Genomic DNA, 20,444 nt, shown 5'->3' on the forward strand with positions numbered 1-20,444 from the left:
AAGCTTGCAACAATTGTAGAGCAGTCATTAATCAGTCCAAATTAGATTTTGAACAGGCTAAGAGTAGAAAACTTGCTTCTTGCCCTAATGGTAGCCAAGCATTCTGGTCTCTTGCCAAAGCTATTGGCCGCAACTTTTGCCCATCTCTGCTCCCACCTCTGTCCAAACTAGATGGTTCTGTTGTCACTTCGGCCAAGGATAAAGCCGACCTGCTAGCATCCCATTTTTCTTCCAACTCATGTATTAATGATCTTGGTAAAACACCTCCCAGCATTCTCAATACGCTCCATTCAATGCCTCCTGTGGTCTTCCGTCAAAAGGATGTCAGAAGGATTTTGACAAATCTTGATGCTAAGAAAGCTCCAGGTCCTGATGGTATTTCTTCACTTGTTCTCAAAACCTGTGCTCCTGAACTTACTCCTGTTCTTTGCCGCCTTTTTTCACTTTCTTATTCCAAAGGTGTTTTTCCTTCTGCTTGGAAATTTGCTCATATCCAGCCAGTTCCTAAAAAGGGTGACAAGTCCCTCCCATCCAATTATCGTCCCATTGCAATTACTTCTACTCTTTCTAAAGTAATGGAGAAATCAATTAACCGCCAACTCTTAAACTACCTAAAAAATTTCTGTCTGATCAACGATCGCCAGTATGGATTCCATCAGTGTCGATCCACTGGTGATATTCTGGCTTATGTTACCCATTTAAGACAAATTCAATGGAAAAGTTTGGTGAAGCACAAGCAGTTGCTCTTGACATCTCGAAGGCTTTCGATTGTGTTTGGCATAAAGGTCTTCTAAACAAGCTTCCATCTTATGGTTTTCCAACTGTTTTTTGTAATTGGTTATCCAATTTTCTCTCTGATTGCTCACTGAAGGTGATGGTAGATGGTTCTCTGTCTTCTAATTTCTCCGCTAATGCTGGTGTCCTCCAAGGTTCAGTTCTTTCCCCCACTCTTTTCCTCTTGTATATTAATGACCTTCTTCCATTGACTGGAAATCCTATCCATAGTTTTGCTGATGATAGCACATTGCATTCCACTTTCCATTTTGAAAAACCTTGCCTGCTCAATCAGCTTCAACTTCTCGAATATCCACTGCCAATTCCTTAAATGCCGATCTCCAGGTAATTCTCCAATAAGGCAAAGACAACTTAGTTGATTTCAATCCTTCTAAAACTCAGTCTTGTCTTATATCTCGCAAAAAGGATTCTTCTGCTCCTATGCTTATCTTTGGTGACACTCTGATTTCTAAGCAAAATGAAATATCTCTTTCGGGGATTATCCTGACTTCTAATCTTTCTTGGCACAAGCATATTACAAATACTGCTTCCTCTGCATCTAAAAAACTTGGTTTTCTCTTTCACTCTCGGCGTTACTTTTCTTCCAAATAACTGTTCACTCTGTACAAATCGCAAATCCGCCCTACCATGGAATATTGTTCCCACATCTGGGGCAGTGCCCCCAAAACCTCTCTCAGGCTCCTAGATTCCATTCAGAAGAGGGCAGTTAGATTAATCAATGACTCCTCTCTAACAGAGCCTCTCCACTCTCTGTCGCATAGACGTACTGTTTCTGCTGCATGCCTTTTCTACAGATATTTCCATGGGCACTGTTCTTCTGAATTGTCTTCTATAATTCCCGCTCCCTCTTTCAAAACAGTCCGAACACATGCCGCCACCAGCCAACATCCATTTACTGTCCAACTTAAATTAAACACAACCAACTTTTCATCTTTCTCGTTTATTCATTCCACTGCCGTTTTCTGGAACAACCTTCCTTCATGCATATTTCCTGAAAATTACAGTCCACAGAAGTTCAAGTCTAATGTCAACAAATATCTTCTTTCATCTTCTCAACCTCCAACCCAAGCACGGTACTAAGTACTATAGGTTCTAATACCTCTCGTGTTTGGGGTTTTCATAAAAAAAAAAGCTAGAAGAAATTGGACCTTAACTAACTTTGCCCAGGCTTGATGTACTTTAATCATGTATTGAATAACTTTACCATATGTTAACTACCTAGTAGTCTAAACATTTAGCTCCCCATTAGAGTTTGATAAACTTTTGGAATCCCCTTCTTTTACTTAAATAAAACGGAAAAGGTCAAAAAATATAATTTTGATCATAATTCATTAAGAAATTGATAATCATTAGTCGCAAGAAATCACATTTCTTGGACACTTTAAAAATTGGGACATTCTGGGATACCTTTCCCAGGAAACATATCGCAGAATATTCCAAATTTTACAGAATTGGTAACCAAAACAACTGTACTTTCACAGTATTCTCAACAAAAAGTGTAAAAATGTACTGCATTTTCAGGTTAAAATTTTGTGAATCATCGTGGGCTGCCTAAAAATAGTCAACAATGCCGTTATTATTATTAGCTATATGGTGCAAGGAAGCTTGAGGCTCATGCTGCACCAGCCAAAAAAAAAATTTCTGAATTACACCAGAGAGAGAGAGAGAGAGAGAGAGAGAGAGAGAGAGAGAATAAGGAATCACCAAGAAAGAGAAGAATCATGATATCCAGCTCTAGACATGATATCTAGCCCATTTAATAGAAGCAGTACTATTCTTGTACTGCTTCTATTAAAATAAGTAGCAGCCTAGAAAGCAAGGTGCTGGGGATTTCCAGGACTGCTGGGAGTTATCATGGAACATGTAAATACATGGGCTGTGTTAGGATAACTAAGAGTAGGAGCAAGTGCATGTATACTTGCATGTAAACCAATGCTAGAAGTATAGTTAATAAATTTGATAAGTTTGAAGTGCTGGTAAAGACATCAAAGGCTGTTATTCTTGGGATATCAGAGACATGGTGTCACACAGATATAAACAGTGCAGAATTGGAATTTGGAGAGTACAATGTATACAGAAAGGATAGACAGGACAGGATGGGAGGAGGGGCTATGCTGCTAATTAATAAACACATAAAGTCTAAGGAAGTGCATCCAATTGACATTGCTGGACAATGCAATGTTGAGTCAGTGAGGTGTGACATAAGCACTGGGAAAGGGAAAATGAGAGTAGGTGTGTACTATAGGCCTAATGATTCTGATTAGTATAATGAACAATTGTGCAGAGAAATAGAGTGAGCCAGTAAATCAGAATGCCTTATAATAAGTTATTTTAACTTTCCAGATATTGACTGGAACTTGTGGGTTGGTCACTCGTATACTAGCAAGACTTTTGTGAATTTATTGTATGACTGTTTTCTACAGCAACATATTCGAGAGGCAACTAGAAGGAGTAATATGCTTGATCTGATTATCAGCAGTGAATATTCATGCATTAAGAATTTGCAGATAAAGGAACCACTGGGTGATAGCGATCACAGTGTACTGATGTAGGATTTACTTAAAGAAGCAATGTCCACAAGTTACTTCTTTACTTAAAGAAGTAACTTGTGGATGCCGACATCAACAGCATAATAAGTAATAAGAAGGACAGACACAACTTTATCAAAACCCTTGAACCCTGATATATTGCCAAGTTGTATTTATTTTCTGTATTTGTGTCTATCTCTGTGTTTTTATGCTGTATTTGTATTTATTTTGCATTTGTGATCGGTATTTTGTAGCCTTTTGTATGTGTTCGCTGTATTTTGTAGCCTTTTGTATTTGTACACCGTACTTATCTTTTCTCTAACTGCTATATGTGAACCCCTGTCGCTCATCGCCATGATGGGATATTGTGCTGTAACTCTACTTCACAATCAAGATTTATTTATTTACCATCAAGGGTAAAGGGAAGAGTTTTTGCTTTCATAAAGGTGACTACAGTGGTCTCAGACAGTTTTTAAGTTCTATACAGTGGGCCAATTGATGATTTTTGCAGAAGTTTGCAGACGATACGAAGGTTGGCAGGGTTGTTAATGACAGTGATGATAGTACGCTAATGCAACAGGATCTAGATAAGTTGGGCAAATGGACTGAGAAGTGGCAACTGAAGTTTAACATTGACAAATGAAAAGTACTGCATATGGGTAACAGTAACCCAACAGAAATGCACGAACTGTGTGGTACTACACTCAGGGAAGTGGAGAATGAAAATGACCTGGGGTAATTGTGCAGGCAGATATGAAGTTTGCTGAGCAGTGCAGAGGGGCTGCCAGGGGAGGTCAAGGAGTCCTGTCAATGATATATAGGAATTTTGCTAGCAGGGACAAGGAGGTGATTATCCTGTTGTTCAAGGCAATGATCAGGCCACACCTTGAGTTGTTGCTGTTATTTAATTTTTAGGAGCATTAGCAACTAAGGCCATATTGCTCTGGGGATATGTGGTGGTCATTCCCTGACCTTTCCGCATCCTCCGTATTTGGTGGTCACGGGCTCAAACCCCGGTCTAATCAAGAAGCATGTGCTACGCACTGCTGCTCCTGCCCACGGAGGCGCATAAACACCTTGAGTACTGTGTACAGGTCTGAAGGCCTCATTTTAGGAAGGATGTAGATTTGCTAGAATGAGTACAAAGAAGGGCAACAAGATTGTTGAGGGGAACAATGGGATGCTTTTACCAAGAAAGGCTTAAGTCCTGCAAATTGCAACACCCGGAGACTAGGCACCTGCAAGGTGATCTGATTGAGGTGTATAAGGACTTGAACAGGTGGAGCAAGCTCAGTGTGGATGGGATTCTTCCTCTTGCACAGATTACAAACCTGAGGGAGCATAGATTCAAATTGAGGAAAGACAGTTGTAGAACAAATGTGCGGAAATTTGCCTTTAGCCAGTGGATAGTTGATTGCTGGAACAGACTTCCATCTCATGTTGTGGAAGTTGATAGCTTGAATAAATTTAAGTCTGAGCTAGACAGGCATTTGAAGCGAATGCATGGGTGAAATGGCAGGTGGTTTTTTTTTTTTTTTTTTTTGCTGATGCTGCATAAGCTTGCTTTCTTGCATTGTATGCCATAACTAATGCTAATGCTAATTTATTTTAAAAATACAACTATGATTTTTTTTTTTATCTAAATATAAAAGTCTGTAGCATTTATATGTCCTCCCCAGCAGCTTAGTCAGCAGGATACATCACTGCTTGCCACTTGTTTGGAGAGGTTTAGGTTGGATTCCTATTTGTATTGCAACAATTCTTTAGGACTCTTCAAACAGGAATGTAATCAGCCAATCTCAGAACGAAGGGTACAGGGTTTCCCCATGAAATATACCACGCAGGTTTATCTGTCCACACAATATGCAAATTGGTCTGTGAACACATCCAATGTACAGACGAAAGACATATCAGCCGTAGCCTAGTGGTCAGGCGCGCGGGTGCATACGTACACGTGCCTTGAGTGACCGGGGTTCAAGCCCGTGACTGCTGAATACGGTTCTGTTTCTTGTATTCTGTGTATCTTGTAAACTCCTCTGACCGTTTGGTTGTCCCGGAGTATAAACAGAAAATTTATTTATTTTTTATTTATTGTGATTGGTTAACCAAAATGAGAGGGGGGGGAAATTAAGTGGACAATGGCTACAAAAGGTAGTGGAATTGCTTCCCTTCCCACAGCAGTGTCCTATCAGCTTTTATCTAAAAGCCACACACTTCTGGATAATAATATGCTAATTTTATTTTAATTTAATTAATATTATCTATATATTCTCTCTCTCTCTCTCTCTCTATTTAATACAGAAGCTGTTTTCTTCCGTAAGTCAGTGTGAACGATAGGCTTAACCAATCGGGCTGGAAGTGGTCTGAAATTGAAGCTATTTCTTTCTAGGTGTGCACAAAGTTGTTAAAATTTAAAAATTCCAAATAGTTTTGCTTTAAGGAACGGGCCAGTTCTGTACTACAAACGAGAATAGTTCAGCATTCACTTCATAGATGGAGCCACAGGAAGATGTTAACCGTTAAACAAGCTGTCTAAGTTGATACGGCATTTTTTCCCCGATTAACAATTTGCACATTCGCAGAATTGTCTCATTTGTCCCAAAAAAAAAAAAAAAAAGATAAATAAATAATAATAAATAATCATGATAATAATAATTCTCTACTAGCGCTGCTTACCTTAAAAGAAAGAACTAATCATTAGGATTCCATTGCACCGCTCGCTCACTATATGTCCCCACATTGCGCATGTGAGCTCATACACTCATTGCCAATCATTACATTTAAAACATTCAGAACTCATCATTTTATCGTTATCAACTTTGAGTTTATTTGTTTTTGGTTTTTTAAGGTGAGTAATAATTTAAGGATTTAGAACTATGTCACAGTCAGGAAGACTGTGTCCACTGCCATGCTACACTGGATGATCATGTTGAACATACCTTGCAGTGAAGAAGATACACGCCTTTACGTGTTTCTGCAAATGTATTTAGGATCGGTCTGAAAAGGTGAGACCAAAAAAAATTTATAAGTTTCCTCAGATACAAGAAATGACAAAGGATTCGACGCATACTGGATTACCTACTTATGAAATAAGGATTTGATGCATACTGGCTTACTTGCTTACAACAAAACATGCATTATATTTATTCAGAACAGCTAGAGAAAACTTTAAATTAGCATACTAATGAAGGAATGAAATTTAAAAGAGAAATTCAGGTATGCATTAGTTTCAGTTTGTGTTTGAGAAATTTTTAGAGAACAATAAAGATCCGGACTACCAGACTACAGTTGAAAATATGTTGGCAAACTTCAAGAAGTTGGGCTGCAACATGATTGTCATGGTACATTTTTACACTTCCACATTTGGAAGTGTAAGTGAAGAACAGGGTGACAAGTTTAAACAGGACATTAAACACATGGAGATGAGGTACCAGGGGAATTGAGTACTGCTAGTTATTAATTAATCAAATTATTGATTAATATAACAATATAATATAATTATATTGTTATATTAATATATATAACAATATAATATAATTATATTGTTATATTAATATATATTATTATATAATTATATTATAATATAATTGCAATTTCATTTAATTTTAAATTAAATAAACTCAATTCATTTAACAGAATGGTATCTTCATCTTCCAAATTCTTTATGTAAGCCATTTTATCTCCAGATTTCAATGGGAAAACAATTATAACCTTAATAAAATGCATTCAGAATCAATATATTAATATATATACAGAGTAAATCAAAAGGAGCTTCACAACTTTCAAGGTTTGTAAATATGTTCAGTACAGTAAACATATGCTAATAATGGTGAAAATAGATAAAGTCTGAGTTTTCATCCCCATCTGTCACAGATTGATGAAGTCACCTGCAGTGCTGCTGTAGTATAAACAGAAATTGCAACATACACTGACACAGAAAAATGTACCATGCATTTTTTGGGTGAAGAAATGAAGTCAATAATGCAAGTTAAGCATAAATTTCATACAAGGTTCCATAAAACTCTACTGAGCAGATATTTAATCTACAATTGGAATGAGAGTTTGGTAGCTACCAGTTGTTTTGTGCGCCATAGTAAAAAGATTGCCAGGCCTACAGTAAATGAATTCCACAAAAATCAACATATCAGGCCAACCTAGAACTTAGTGGTACCATAAAAAACAGCATGGAGAGTATTATATAAGCAGTTAAATCTAAAACCATACAAGTAGCAGATGGTACAAGCTGTTACAGCTGATGACAGGATCAATATCAGACATTGTGTGATTACTAAGATGGCAGAAGATGAAAACCTGCACCCCAGTTTTTTTATAAACTCAGCTGCATGGAACCTGACAGGTGCCCAACTTTGTTTTCTGTTTTTGATAAAAGTTTTTGGTTTTTCAAATCTTTGTGGTGTACCAACATCTTTTTTTTTTTTTTTTTAATGAATTACAGTACTTATTGTATGTATTTTTTAATAAAAAATTCAAATATTTAAAATGCTGTTTTTACATGTTATTTAAAAAAAAAAATTATAGCCATAAAATTTAAACGTGAAACTAACAGTCACTTCCCATTTCAGTTAAGAGAACCGTTAAGAGCATAAAATTTAAAACTTTGCATACACATTAAGGTGTGTTTTCAAACAAATAAATGAATAAACATAAATAATAATGATAATCAAGGCTTGAGAAACCATTCTACATCAATATAATAATAATAATGTCTCACCCTGTACACTGTTGTATCGGTCTCTAGCTTGATTATTTCATAGTATGTTTGCATGATGAACATATTTATTTCAATGCTCCACTTCATGCATTGGCATTTTCTTCCTTCCTGGGTGGTCACTAGTGCAGCTGCGCAGGAAGCTCTTCCAGTTGGTTGGGCTGGATGGTCTTGCCCTTCACTTGTAGCCATACAGGGAATAGTACCACTTGCTCCACTGACTTCTTTGGGAGACAGTCTCCAGCTTTATGAACTGACCTTTCTGCCTAAGGCCCAAATGAAGTGACTTTATCCTGCACCACACTCGATACAGTATGATTATTACTTTTCTTCAACATCGTCATCCATCTATGGAGGTGGGCTTGTTTAGCTTCAACTTGTGCCCAGTGGTAGTGTTAGTTCTTGAGAGTGAAACCACTATCTGCCTCAGCCAATCACCTCAACCGTGGGGGAGGTAGGTCCATTGAAGTGACTCTCGCAATTTTTTAATAATTATAATATAATAACAATTTTGCATAACAATTAAATATAAAAACAAAGAATGACTATTTTCTTTAGGAGATCCCTATGCCACATGTCAGCCTGTGGGGGGGGGGAAATGAGGGTATCCTTAATAAATATACATATGTCTTTACCTTTCTTTAAATTTTATTTTGAATACTTTAATAATAATGCTTTATTAAATATTCCTTATTTGTTCTGTTCCCTTATAACTATATGGACCTCTATTCCTTACACCCCCCACGTACACATCTGACTTTGCTTCACAGGAGAATTCCAGATTCAAGGGAACTTCTCAACTATGTATAATTCCCTTCGGAAAGGCTGAGTGTTCAGGAATAACAAACTCACAAATTAATAAACAACAAAGTTTATTTACATACATATATACAACATAATATACAATTGAATAAAAAAACAGGTAATATGCATACAAAGTTAAATCAAGGATACTTTGCAAATATTATTCTTATATTAACAATCAATATGCTACTTTCATCATTATACTCTGTGTTCTCACCATTCTGTTACAATACACTGAAGACCAATCTTAACTTTCCTAAAGTCTCTATTAATTATTAGTCTTTCAGAAGAACCAACAATTCTTCATCAATACAAACACTATATTCAATTATCTATCCTTAAAACATAATCAAAACTTCTCATATAAACCTTGCTACCCTTCTATCATATTATAATCATTTGAACAACAATTTAATCTGTTACTCATCCTTCGTTTCTCTTTCATTTTACAATAACCCCTTTTTTTACATAATAACTCTGTTAGTATATATATAATTTATTTCAGAGATAATTTATCTATCATTTTACTTCTGGTGCTACCCCCTTTTTTTTTTTTTTGTTTAATTAATCACTATACTGTTTCACTAACAGTCCTTGTTAACTTACAGTACTTATTATTATCTTTTTTCTTTCCTTTGCTTTCCGGGGAGGTTTGAACCTTCCATTTTTGGCTCTCTGCGGATCTCCTTCATCTGCTACACCTGAATTAGCTACAGATAATTTTTAGGAACTCTTGGCTGCATGGGACTGGCATTCTTTCTCCACCTTATTCGGGCTACCATCCATTCGCTGCTTCCTTCCTTCTCATCGAGCTACTAATTCCGCATTTTCGCTCCTTCTCTCGAGCTACTAATTCTGCGGATTTCGCTCCTTCTCTCTCCACCTTATATAAACCTATCACAAGGAAAACTCATAGGGCATCTTACACTAACTCCTTCTCCACTCCACTTTACTAAAACTTATCACAAGGAAAAACTCATAGGGTGCTACCCTCGTTTTTCCGCTCCACCTATTAAGAACTCTTTCAAGAAAAAAACTTCCCAGGGTGCTACCCTTCTCTTTTCCCACCACGACCAAACACTCCACTGTTAACTGACACATATTTCCTACCACAACAGAACCCTCAACTGTCCATGTTACTAACTCATTTTTACTTATATCGACGAAAATCTTGACTGCTGTGTCCGCTGACTATTTCATTTTCCCTAGCACCAACAAAAATCTCAACTTAGAATCCCACTAACCCATTTTCATAAACACTCACAAGAATCTCAACTTTGGGTTCTGTCTCCCACTCACATTTTCTAACACAAAAAAAAACTTCAACTGTGTCTCCCCTATCTCATTTCCATAAACACCCACATAACTCAACTCGGGGTTCTGACTCTCTCCTTGTTCACTCGCTTTTTTCATCTCAATTACATACCGCCCCTTTGTGTCAGGTCGGCCCTTGTTCTCAGTCTTAACCAATCTTTCTCATTTTATCAACTTCCACTCTCTTCTTATTTGCCCGTTTTATTTTCTCAAGCTGATTCCTTGTTGCTCGATCTAACTTCTTATTTTAAGAAGTTTGTAAAATTTCTCAGGCTGTCTGTACCTTTGAAGTCAGCCGCTTATAGTTATACTTTAGCAGACTAATTTCCCACGATCTATAAAACTTGCCATCCCCGACAGCCAGAGCCAGTCTTAAATCTAATTCCCAGCATTTGTTCCATATTTACTACCTGTCTCTTCTCCAGGTGTCACCAATTAAAGAAATGTCCCGACAGCACATGGTCCACCACGCCATTGTTTACCAGAGTTGACACCTTCTACTAATAGCAGTAGCTACTCGTTTCTATTGTTTGGTTTGTCTGTGTGAGCTGGGAGTCGGAGTGTACCTAGCTTGCTAATAGCTTTTCACTTACCGCTCCCCTTGTATAGACGTTGTCTAATTTAATCCCTTGCGAGTGATCTTAGTAATATTCTTGACGTGTAGGGTTTCGCTCCCCCATATTGCCATATTATAAGTTTTACTTTAAATAAATCTCACTTTACTATAAAATAATATATTTGTAAGATTTTACATCTTACAAGCCAATCTGTCAATTTCAAATTATACGTGCAAGCCAGGTATTGTCTGTAAGATACTGAAGGCAAAAATAGCAAGGTAACTAAAAGAATTTTTTTTTTCTTTTAGAAAATCAGAAAGCATTATTGGTTTGCAACCTTGACCTATACCATCTATGTGCAATTGGTGAGGTGACACAAGACTATAAAACACAAAAAGTTACAAAGATGGTCACATGGAACTAGTCAGGTTCTTTACATTTTTAATATCAAGTAAACAATTTTTCGCTTCCAAAACATCTCAATTAAAAGTTAGACTATATTTAGAAAAGTAAAAAAAAATTCAGATTTTTAATCATTAATTAATGATTAACGAGAGATTTTCAAAAGGCACCTGTCAGGCCCTATGTGACTAATGCCAGATTAAATGTTTTGTGCTTAATGATGAGTACACATTCCATGACACAGGCAAGGTGGACACACAATGTGAGAGTGTGGGGAAATGAAAAACCCAATGTGATTTTGGAATACATTAGGTGGTACAGGACCAGTATTTCCAATCCATTTCTCTTGATACATTAGAGCCAGATGGTTACTTGCCACTATGCTGAAATTGTAGAGACAACATCATGCAGTAACACATATTCTGGCTGGTACAAAGAGGAATGTCTTCCAACATTATGGCAGGGTTCAATTAGCTATTTTTAATTGTGTTCCAGAGAAATTCTTCAACTTTAGCTTTCGTAAGAAATTGTAGAACTGAAAGCAATTTTGTCCTGCCATGTCCAAAGCTATTTTCAAGTTGCCATCTATAAAAAACTCTCTAAAATTGGATGAAAAGACAGATAATATGGATGGCATGTACTGGAAAAATTTTGAGACAATTCAGTACAATACCAGTGTTTGGAGCAAACCTTCAAATCATAGACCCAAGAATATGTAGATCTATGGATGTATCTCTGTCATGATTATTAATTTTTGTGCTCATTTCTTACAATTCACATCATTTTCATTCTCTACTTATGCAGTAGCCTTTTCAATGTGTTAAATATCCTTACAAAAATTTTTCATAGGCTGAACATTGCAATTGTGCAATCAGGAATTTGGAGTGGGGAGTAAAATATAAAATAATTGTACAAAAAAAAACTATTTTCAAATGAAACACATTACAATTATAAAAGTAAATAATAAGGAACTGTACAGGGAAATAACGTGGGCCAGTAAATCAGAGAGTCTTATAATGGGGGATTTTAATTTCCCAGATATTGACTGGATTGAGTTGGTCACTCACACACTAGCAAGGCTTTTGTGGATTTATTGGATGATTTTTTTTCTACATCAGCACGTTCGGGAAGCAACTAGAGGGAGTAATACTCTTGATCTGATTATCAGTAGTGATTCTTCATGCATTAAGAATCTTCAGATAAAGGAACCACTAGGTGGCAGTGATCACAGTGTGCTGAAGTGGAATTTACTCAATGAGGTAACTACCATCAGGGGTAAAGGGAAGGGTTTTGCTTTCGTAAAGGTGACTACGGTGGTCTGAGACAGTATTTAAATTCTATACAGTGGGACCAACTGATGATGTTACCAACAGCAAATTCAAAATGGGAAGCATTCAAAGAAATTACCTTGGAAGCTACTAGGCTTTACATACCAACTAAGAAATATTGTTCAAGCCTAAATGTGTCAGATGAAGTAATGAGACATGTGGCAGAGAAGAAAAATGCATGGGATACATATAAATTAATGGGTGACATGGAAGCCTATGATAGATATAAGGTGGTCTGTAACCAAGTAACAAAGGAGATTAGGCAGGCAAAGGCAGATTATGAGAAATCATTGGCAAAGGATGCAAAGAAAAACAACAAAGTGTTCTTTACCTATGTAAACTCTAGAAGGAAAAGGATGAATCAGATTGGTCCACTGGATATTGATGGTTCAACTGTTGATGATCCTGCTCAGGTGGCTAAATGAGTATTTTGCATCTACATTCCCTCATTCCCTCATGAGGAGTTATTCAGGGAGAGGAATGCCAGAGGTGAGATAAACTCTGGCAGTGAGTTGGATGATTTTGTAATAACTGAGAGGAAAGTGGAGGAGAAATTGTTGAAGATAAACATAAAAAAGGCACCCGGGGTGGACAGGATCTATCCAGTTATATTAAAGAAGGCAGCAAAGGAAGCAAGCAAACCCTTAACCATAATTATGAGAGCTTCTTTGGACTCAGGGGAGGTACCCATGGACTGGAGATGTGCAAATGTGACCCCAATTCACAAAGGAGGATCAAAGGCTGACACAAGTAATTATAGACCTGTGAGTTTAACTTCTGTTCAAGGAAAATTAATGGAGGCACTGGTTAAAGAAGCACTGCAGGATCATCTAGACAAGACTTCAGTTATAGCTAGGACACAGCATGCTTTTGTTAGGGGGAAGTCTTGCCTGACCAATTTGATTGAATACTACGATGCAGTCACAAAAGAGCTGGATGCAAGGAATAACTTTGATATTATATACTTGGATCTTAGAAAGGCTTTTGATACTGTTGCACATGGAAGACTGCTGCACAAATTGGAGCAGTGTGGCATTGGAGGCAAACTGCTGCTATGGATAAAGGGGTGGTTGAGGGGGAGACGACAGAGTGCTAATCAATGGACACTGCTCATTGTGGACTAATGTTATTAGTGGAGTCCCTCAGGGTTCAGTGTTGGGTCCCCATTATTGTTTTCTGTATTTATAAATAATATTGATGATGGTATATCAAGCTTAATGTCCAAGTTTGCAGACGATACAAAAGTTGGCAGGGTTGTTAAGGACACTACTAACGCAATGCTGCTGCAACAGGATCTGGAAAGGTTGAGCAGATGAGCTGAAAGGTGGCAAATGAAGCTTAACATTGACAAATGTAAAGTACTACATATGGGAAACAGCAACCCCAGAGTGATGTATCAACTCAGTGGTAGAGAACGAAAAGGACCTGGGGGTAATTGTGAAAGCAGATATGAAGTTTTCTGAGCAGTGCAGATGGTCTGCAAGAGTAGCTCAGTGTCTTGTCAATGATATACAGGAATTTTTCTAGCAGGGATAAGGAGGTGATTATCCCCTTATATAAGGCAATGGTTAGGCCACACCTTGAGTACTGTATACAGGTCTGGAGGCCTCATTTTAAGAAGGATGTAGAGCTGTTGGTACGAGTACAGAGAAGGGCAACAAGATTAGTGAATGGAACAAAGGGTTGCTCTTACGAAGAAAGGCTTACAATTTTGCCAGTCTGGAGACTAGGCACCTGAGAGGTGATCTGATAGAGGTGTATAAAGCCTTGAATGGTTTGAGCATGCTCAATGCTGATGGGATTCTTGCTCAGAATAATCACCTGAGAGGGCATAAATTCAAATTGAGGAAAGACAGATGTAGGATAGATGTGCGGAAGTTTGCCTTTAGCCAGTGGGTGTGGTTGGTTGGTGGAACAGACTTCTATCCTTTGTTGTGGAAGTTGATAGCCTAAATAAATTTAAGGCTGAGCTGGACAGGTACTTGGAACGAACGGAAGGGTGAAATGGGAGTGTGGTTTTTTTTGGCTGATGCTGCATAAGCTTGCTTTCTTGCATCATATGGCTCTACTAATGCTAATGCTAAGTGGGATTTACTCAGAGGTAACTATCATCAGGGGTAAAGGGAAGGGTTTTTGCTTTTGTAAAGGTGACTATGGTGGGTCTGAGATTGTATTTAAATTCTATACAGTGGGACCAACTGATGATGATACTAATAGCAAATTCTAAATGGGAAGCATTCAAGCAATTAATCTTGGAAGCTACTAGGCTTTTCATACCAACTAAGAAATACTGTTCAAGATTTGGGCCAAAATGAATATCAGATGAACTAATGAGACTCATAGCAGAGATGAAAAATGCATGGGATACATATAAATTATCAGAAGACACAGGTTCCTATGGTAGATATAAGATAGTCTACAACCAAGTCACAAAGGATGTTAGGCAAGCAAAGGCAGAGTACGAGAAATCTTTTGCAAAGGATGCAAAGAAAACATTCTTCTTAAAAAAAAGACTTCTTAACTTATGCAAGCTCTAGAAGGAAGGGTATGAATCAGATTGGTCTACTTAATATTGATGGTGTGATTGTTGAGGATTCTAATCAGGTAGCTGACAAACTGAATGAGTATTTTGCATCTACAGTCACAGATGAGGAATTCTGTTGGGAAGTGGACGCCAGAAGCTTATAAAACTAACCAGGAGTTAAATGATTTTGTAATAACTGAGAGCAAAGTGAAGGAGAAACTGCTGAAGTTAAAACATAAGGAAGGCACCTGGGGTGGATGGAATCTATCCAGTTATATTAAAAGAGGCAGAAAAGGATGTAAACAATGGATTGAAAGGCCACACAAGTAATTACAGACCTGTTAGTTTAACTTCTGTTCCGGGGCAAATAATGGAATCACTGGTTAAAGAAGCACTACAGGATCATCTAGACTAGTGCTTCTCAAACTAACTGTGGTGAAGGACCAGATTCTTTTATTTCCAATCAGTCGCAGACCAGTACTTTTGTAACATACAAATCAGTAACAAACAGTTCGCAGACCGGCACCGTTCCGCGGACACACTTTGGGTAGCACTGATCTAGACAAGACTGCAGTTATAGTTTGGACACACCATGAGTTTGTTAAGGGGAAGTCTTGTCTGAACAATTTGATTGGATACTATGATGTGGTCACAAAGGAACTGGATGCCAAAAATAATTTTGATATCATATACTTGGATTTTAGACAAGCTTTTGATACTGTTGCATATGGAATCTACTGTACAAGTCGGAACAGTATGGCAATATGGGAAAGTTGCTACAATGGATAAAAGGATGGTTTAGTAGGAGAAGACAAAGAGTGGTAATCAATGGACTAATGTTATTAGTGGAGTTCCCCAGGGGTTCGTGTTGGGCCCATTCTTGTTTTCTGTATTTATCAATGATATTGATGAAGGTGTATCAGACTTAATATCCAAGTTTCCAGATGATACAAAGTTGGTAGAGTTGTTAATGGCAGTAAGTATGGTATGCTACTGCAACAGGATCTATAAAAGTTGAGCACATGGGCTGAGAGGTGGCAACAGAAGTTTAACATTGACAAATGCAAAGTATTGCATATGGATAGCAGTAACCCTAGAGTAACATATCAACTGTGGGGTACTACACTCAGGGTAGTGGAAAATGTAAAATAACTAGGGATAATTGTGCAATCAGATATGAAGTTTTCTGAGCACTGCAGACAGGCTGCAAGGGGTCTTGTTAATGATATATAGGAATTTTGATAGCAGGGATAAGGAGGTGATTACCACCTTGTATAAGGCAATGGTCAGGCTACACCTTGAGTACTGCATACATGTCTGGAGGCCTCATTTTATGAAAGATTTTGATTTGGTAGTTGTTGGCGCAACGGCTTCTGTGGCCATATTGCACCTCCCAAGGTTTTTGCAGTACTTTGATCCAAGCCCGAGGCGGGAATCGAACCCGCAACCTTTGGGTTGCCGGGTTTTATGAAAGATGTTGAGCTACTAGAACGAGTACAGAGAAGGGCAATGAGATTAGTGGGAGGAACAAAGGATTGCTGTTACCGAGATAGGCGTAAGTTCTGCAAATTACACTGTCTGGAGACTAGGCATCTGTGAGGTGATCTGACTGAGGTATACAAGGCCTTGAATGGTTTGAGCACGCTCAATGCTGATGGGACTTTTTATCTTGCTCAGATTCTGCACATGAGGGGGCATAAATTCAAATTGAGGAAAGACAGTTGTAGAAAAGATGTGTGGAAATTTGCCTTTAGCCAGTAGGTGGTTGAATGCTGGAACAAGCTTCCATCTGTTGTTGTGGAAGTTGACAACTTAAATAAATTCAAGGCTGAACTAGACAAACTTTTGGAGTGAAATGGATGGGTGAAACGGGAATGGTTTTTTTTCTTTTTTTTTGTCTGATGCTATATAAGCTTGCTTTCTTACATTATATGCTCTACTAATGCTAAACTTTTCTGATGTTAACATGGAACAAAATGGAAAACTTGTGTAATGAATGGGCAGACAGAATTACATTTTAGAAGAACATATTTATCAGAATGAGATTTTGATAAACATTTTGGATTTTGCTTCTCTGCCCAATCAACAAAACAGAAAACAAGATGATGTCAATGTAGGGAATCTAAAGTAAAAAAAAAATAAATGGATGATCTAAATAAAAAATTTTCATGAACATTTTGTTCTAGGAAGAATTATTATATCAGACACACCACTGTTGGTTTAAAGGATGGCATTTCATTTATTTATTTATTTCAAATGCATGTCTAGTCAGGATCCTTGAATTTGACTTGCTAATAACACCCAGTCTTGAGACTGACTAACTCAAGATACTCAGGAAATCCAAAACTACCAACAGCTGGTCTCGAACCCCACACACTATTGAAATGTTATAACACTCAAAACAACAAATTGGGCCTTCATTAAAATAAAAAAGAATCAATTCCAGTTAAGATGGGGCTTAATTTTCACCTCAAGCATAATACTTCATCTCATCCAAAAACTGCTTCACAGTACTGAAAGTACTGTGGAAGCAGTTTCTGAATGAGATGGTAGAGGAAGTTACTTATCTAATTTTTAGAAGTCTAAATTACAAACAGATTCATCATGATGGAGACAGATTCATCTCAAAAGAAACTTTCCCACAAAAAAAGTTACAAAAGGTGTTGCTCATTCAGCTAGCAGGAGAGTCCATTCTTTCTAGAAAAAAGGCTATCACATTCAGATGCAGAAGACAGACTGAACATCCATTCTCAATTTGTGATAACAGATGAGAATCCAAATTAGAAGAAAGCCTGTGCAGTATGTAGTGACAGAAGTGTTAGAAGCAGGAGAAAAGAAACAGCCTGGTATTAGGTAACATGCTCCCAAAAACCAGGACTGTAGGATTTTGAAAGATGAAGAAATACCACACACTAAATTCATATAAATAATTAACATTAAAATGTTGAAAGAGTTTATAAAATGATTTGCCATGTAGCTTTATATATTAACTCATGCAAACCCAAAAATAAAAAAGTTAAAAAAAAAATTAGCATTACATTTCGAATAGTCATTTTTTCGAATTTTTGAGCTTGTCTAATGGGAAATACAGTGAAATTAATTCTGGACTGCAAATGGTTAATATATAGGTACAAGCATAATTCCATCCTCCAATTAAAACAGAAAATTTATTTTTCAATAAAATATAAACACTGACAGAAATACAAACCTCTGCCTTGAAAGCTATCTCCATACTGGAACTTGAATAGTTTTTCATAAATTCAAGAAATCTATACAACAGAAAAATAAAAATCTTGTGAATGATCAAGAAAATTTTATATATGAGTAAAAATTCATTAAATTAAATTTCAATAGACTTTATTATGATAAATAGAAATTTACAAATTACATGCAAATTTTACTTCCCACCACAATTTATCTGCTTAATGTTTCTGGTAATGTTTCTAAATTGTATACTGAATCCTGTCAAGAGGCATGAATATATACAAAATCAAAGTCATGTAATTGTTAGACAATTTTTATTTTAAAAAAGTCACTGTACATGTTGAGCATAGCCTCCTTCAGTATATTGTTTTCAGCAAACTGACACTTTGTGCAAAAATCTAATATTATAAAGGCAGTTCCCCACAAATTATCTTGGTACTGTACTACTCTGAATAAAAGGCACTACTCCAATGGAGAAGTGCTTTTTATTTAAAGTATATGCATCACCTAAATCTGGGTTTTGATCCTTTTTGGAATCTCATTGGTGAGCAGGCAGGTAGGCGTTGTAAAGATCGTGACTGCTCAAAGTGTGTACAGAAAGAGGCTATGCGCAATATGTACAATGCCTTTTTATGGCTTTCATACCGTAAGGCTTTACCTTAGACTTAATATGTCTACCTTATTTATTGCACCAATTTGCATCTCACATATCTTGGATATACACTGTTCAGTCAAAACATTATGACCAATGCCTGATAGTGAATATGTCCTCTTCTTGTCACCAATACTACCACCCAGAGAGGCACAGACTCTATAAGAGCACTGAATATTGCATCCCATAGATTTGCAACAGGCCACAGTGAAGATCCATCTGCCAGATCTGTGAACCCATGTAATCACAAAAATGTTGTATAGGATTCATATCTAGTGAATTTTGTGGCCATGATACACCTATAAGTCACTTTGCATTTGGCAAACCACTCTCAAAACAATACCAGCAATGTGAGAGGGTGCATTATCTTGCTGGAAAACACTTGTGCCATCCAGGAAGATAGTCACCATGAAAGGGTGTACCTGATCAGCCACAACAGACAGGTAGTTTTTATAATTCAGAGTGCGGTTAGAGGTATGAAGGCTCCAAGAGATTCCCAGGAAAACATCCCCCATACCAAAACTTTACACCACCTGCCTGTTTCTGTTGGCCCAGGACATCTGAGTGTTTCTTCTCCACAGTTTTGCATTGTATCCTCATCTATTGAAGTGTCTCCATAGCAGGAAATGTGATCCATCAGAAAAGGATGCAAACCTTAGGCATCATTGACAATGGCCAGCTGCAAGCATGGGTACCTTTGACCAGGTACCTATTCATATGGCCCATATGGAGGAGGGTCTATTGAATTGTGGTCTTGGAAACACTGCTGGTTAAAATCCATGGTCAGCATTCCAACATATTCTGTCTACCGGTTTGCACAAGGTGGGACAGCCCACATTTACCACAACCACTGATGAGGCATGGGTGCCCATCATTGGCCTGCCAACTGCTGCTCTTCCACTGTTGGAACACCTTAACCCAGCATTCTGCAAACATCTTACAAGATTCACAGTTTTCATAATAGTGCCATCCTTCAAATGGTACCCAACAATCATCCATTTTATGAAGTGCATCAGATCACATTCCTTGCCAATGTCGATCAAGTACTTTATGAACTGCATATCACACAAACCTACAGTATCACATTTACTGGTTCTCACTGCATATGTGAAACTGCTAAAACACATGGGTGATCATAAGTTTTTGACCAGACAGTGTATCTCATCATTGCAGTTCTTTAGGTGTTGTTAATAATGCTTATCTGCCCACCAGTGAGATCTCAAAAAGGATCAAAACTTGGATCTGAGGCGGCATACACTTCAAATAAAAAGCAATAAACTTCTCCATTAGAGCAGTGCCTTTTATTTAGAGCAGAAAACTCGTGGGGAAGTACCTCCACAATGTGAGATTGATGTACTAAGTAGCAAACACAAGTTTGCTTAATGGTTATGCCCAACATGTATAATGAATTTATAGCTTTCATAGCTAGAGGCTTTCACCCTAGACTTAATTATCTCTACCATATTTATTGCACCATCTCACAATATCATGGATATAATATTACTAGTAGCAAATGGCAAATGATGCAAGGAAGCAGCTTATACAGCATTACCAAACCTTCCCACATCACCTGTCCATCCACTCTAATAATTTGTCAAGTTCTTCCT

At 37.4% G+C, this 20,444-nt stretch overlaps 1 protein-coding gene across 1 annotated transcript in view; it reads right to left on the reverse strand.

Annotated features, from left to right (window-relative positions):
- Nucleotides 1-20,444, reverse strand: part of LOC150084418 (NPC intracellular cholesterol transporter 1-like) — a 594,638-nt gene that overhangs the window by 223,877 nt on the left and 350,317 nt on the right. The window contains exon 16 of the mRNA XM_090376055.1: nt 18,190-18,250. Coding sequence (XP_090232181.1) covers nt 18,190-18,250 — 61 coding nt within the window. The remainder of the gene's footprint in view (nt 1-18,189; nt 18,251-20,444) is intronic.

The sequence above is a fragment of the Mastigoproctus giganteus genome, chromosome 6 (genome assembly GCF_048544385.1).
Source record: "Mastigoproctus giganteus isolate SK-2022 chromosome 6, ASM4854438v1, whole genome shotgun sequence".
NCBI lineage: Eukaryota > Metazoa > Arthropoda > Arachnida > Uropygi > Thelyphonidae > Mastigoproctus > Mastigoproctus giganteus.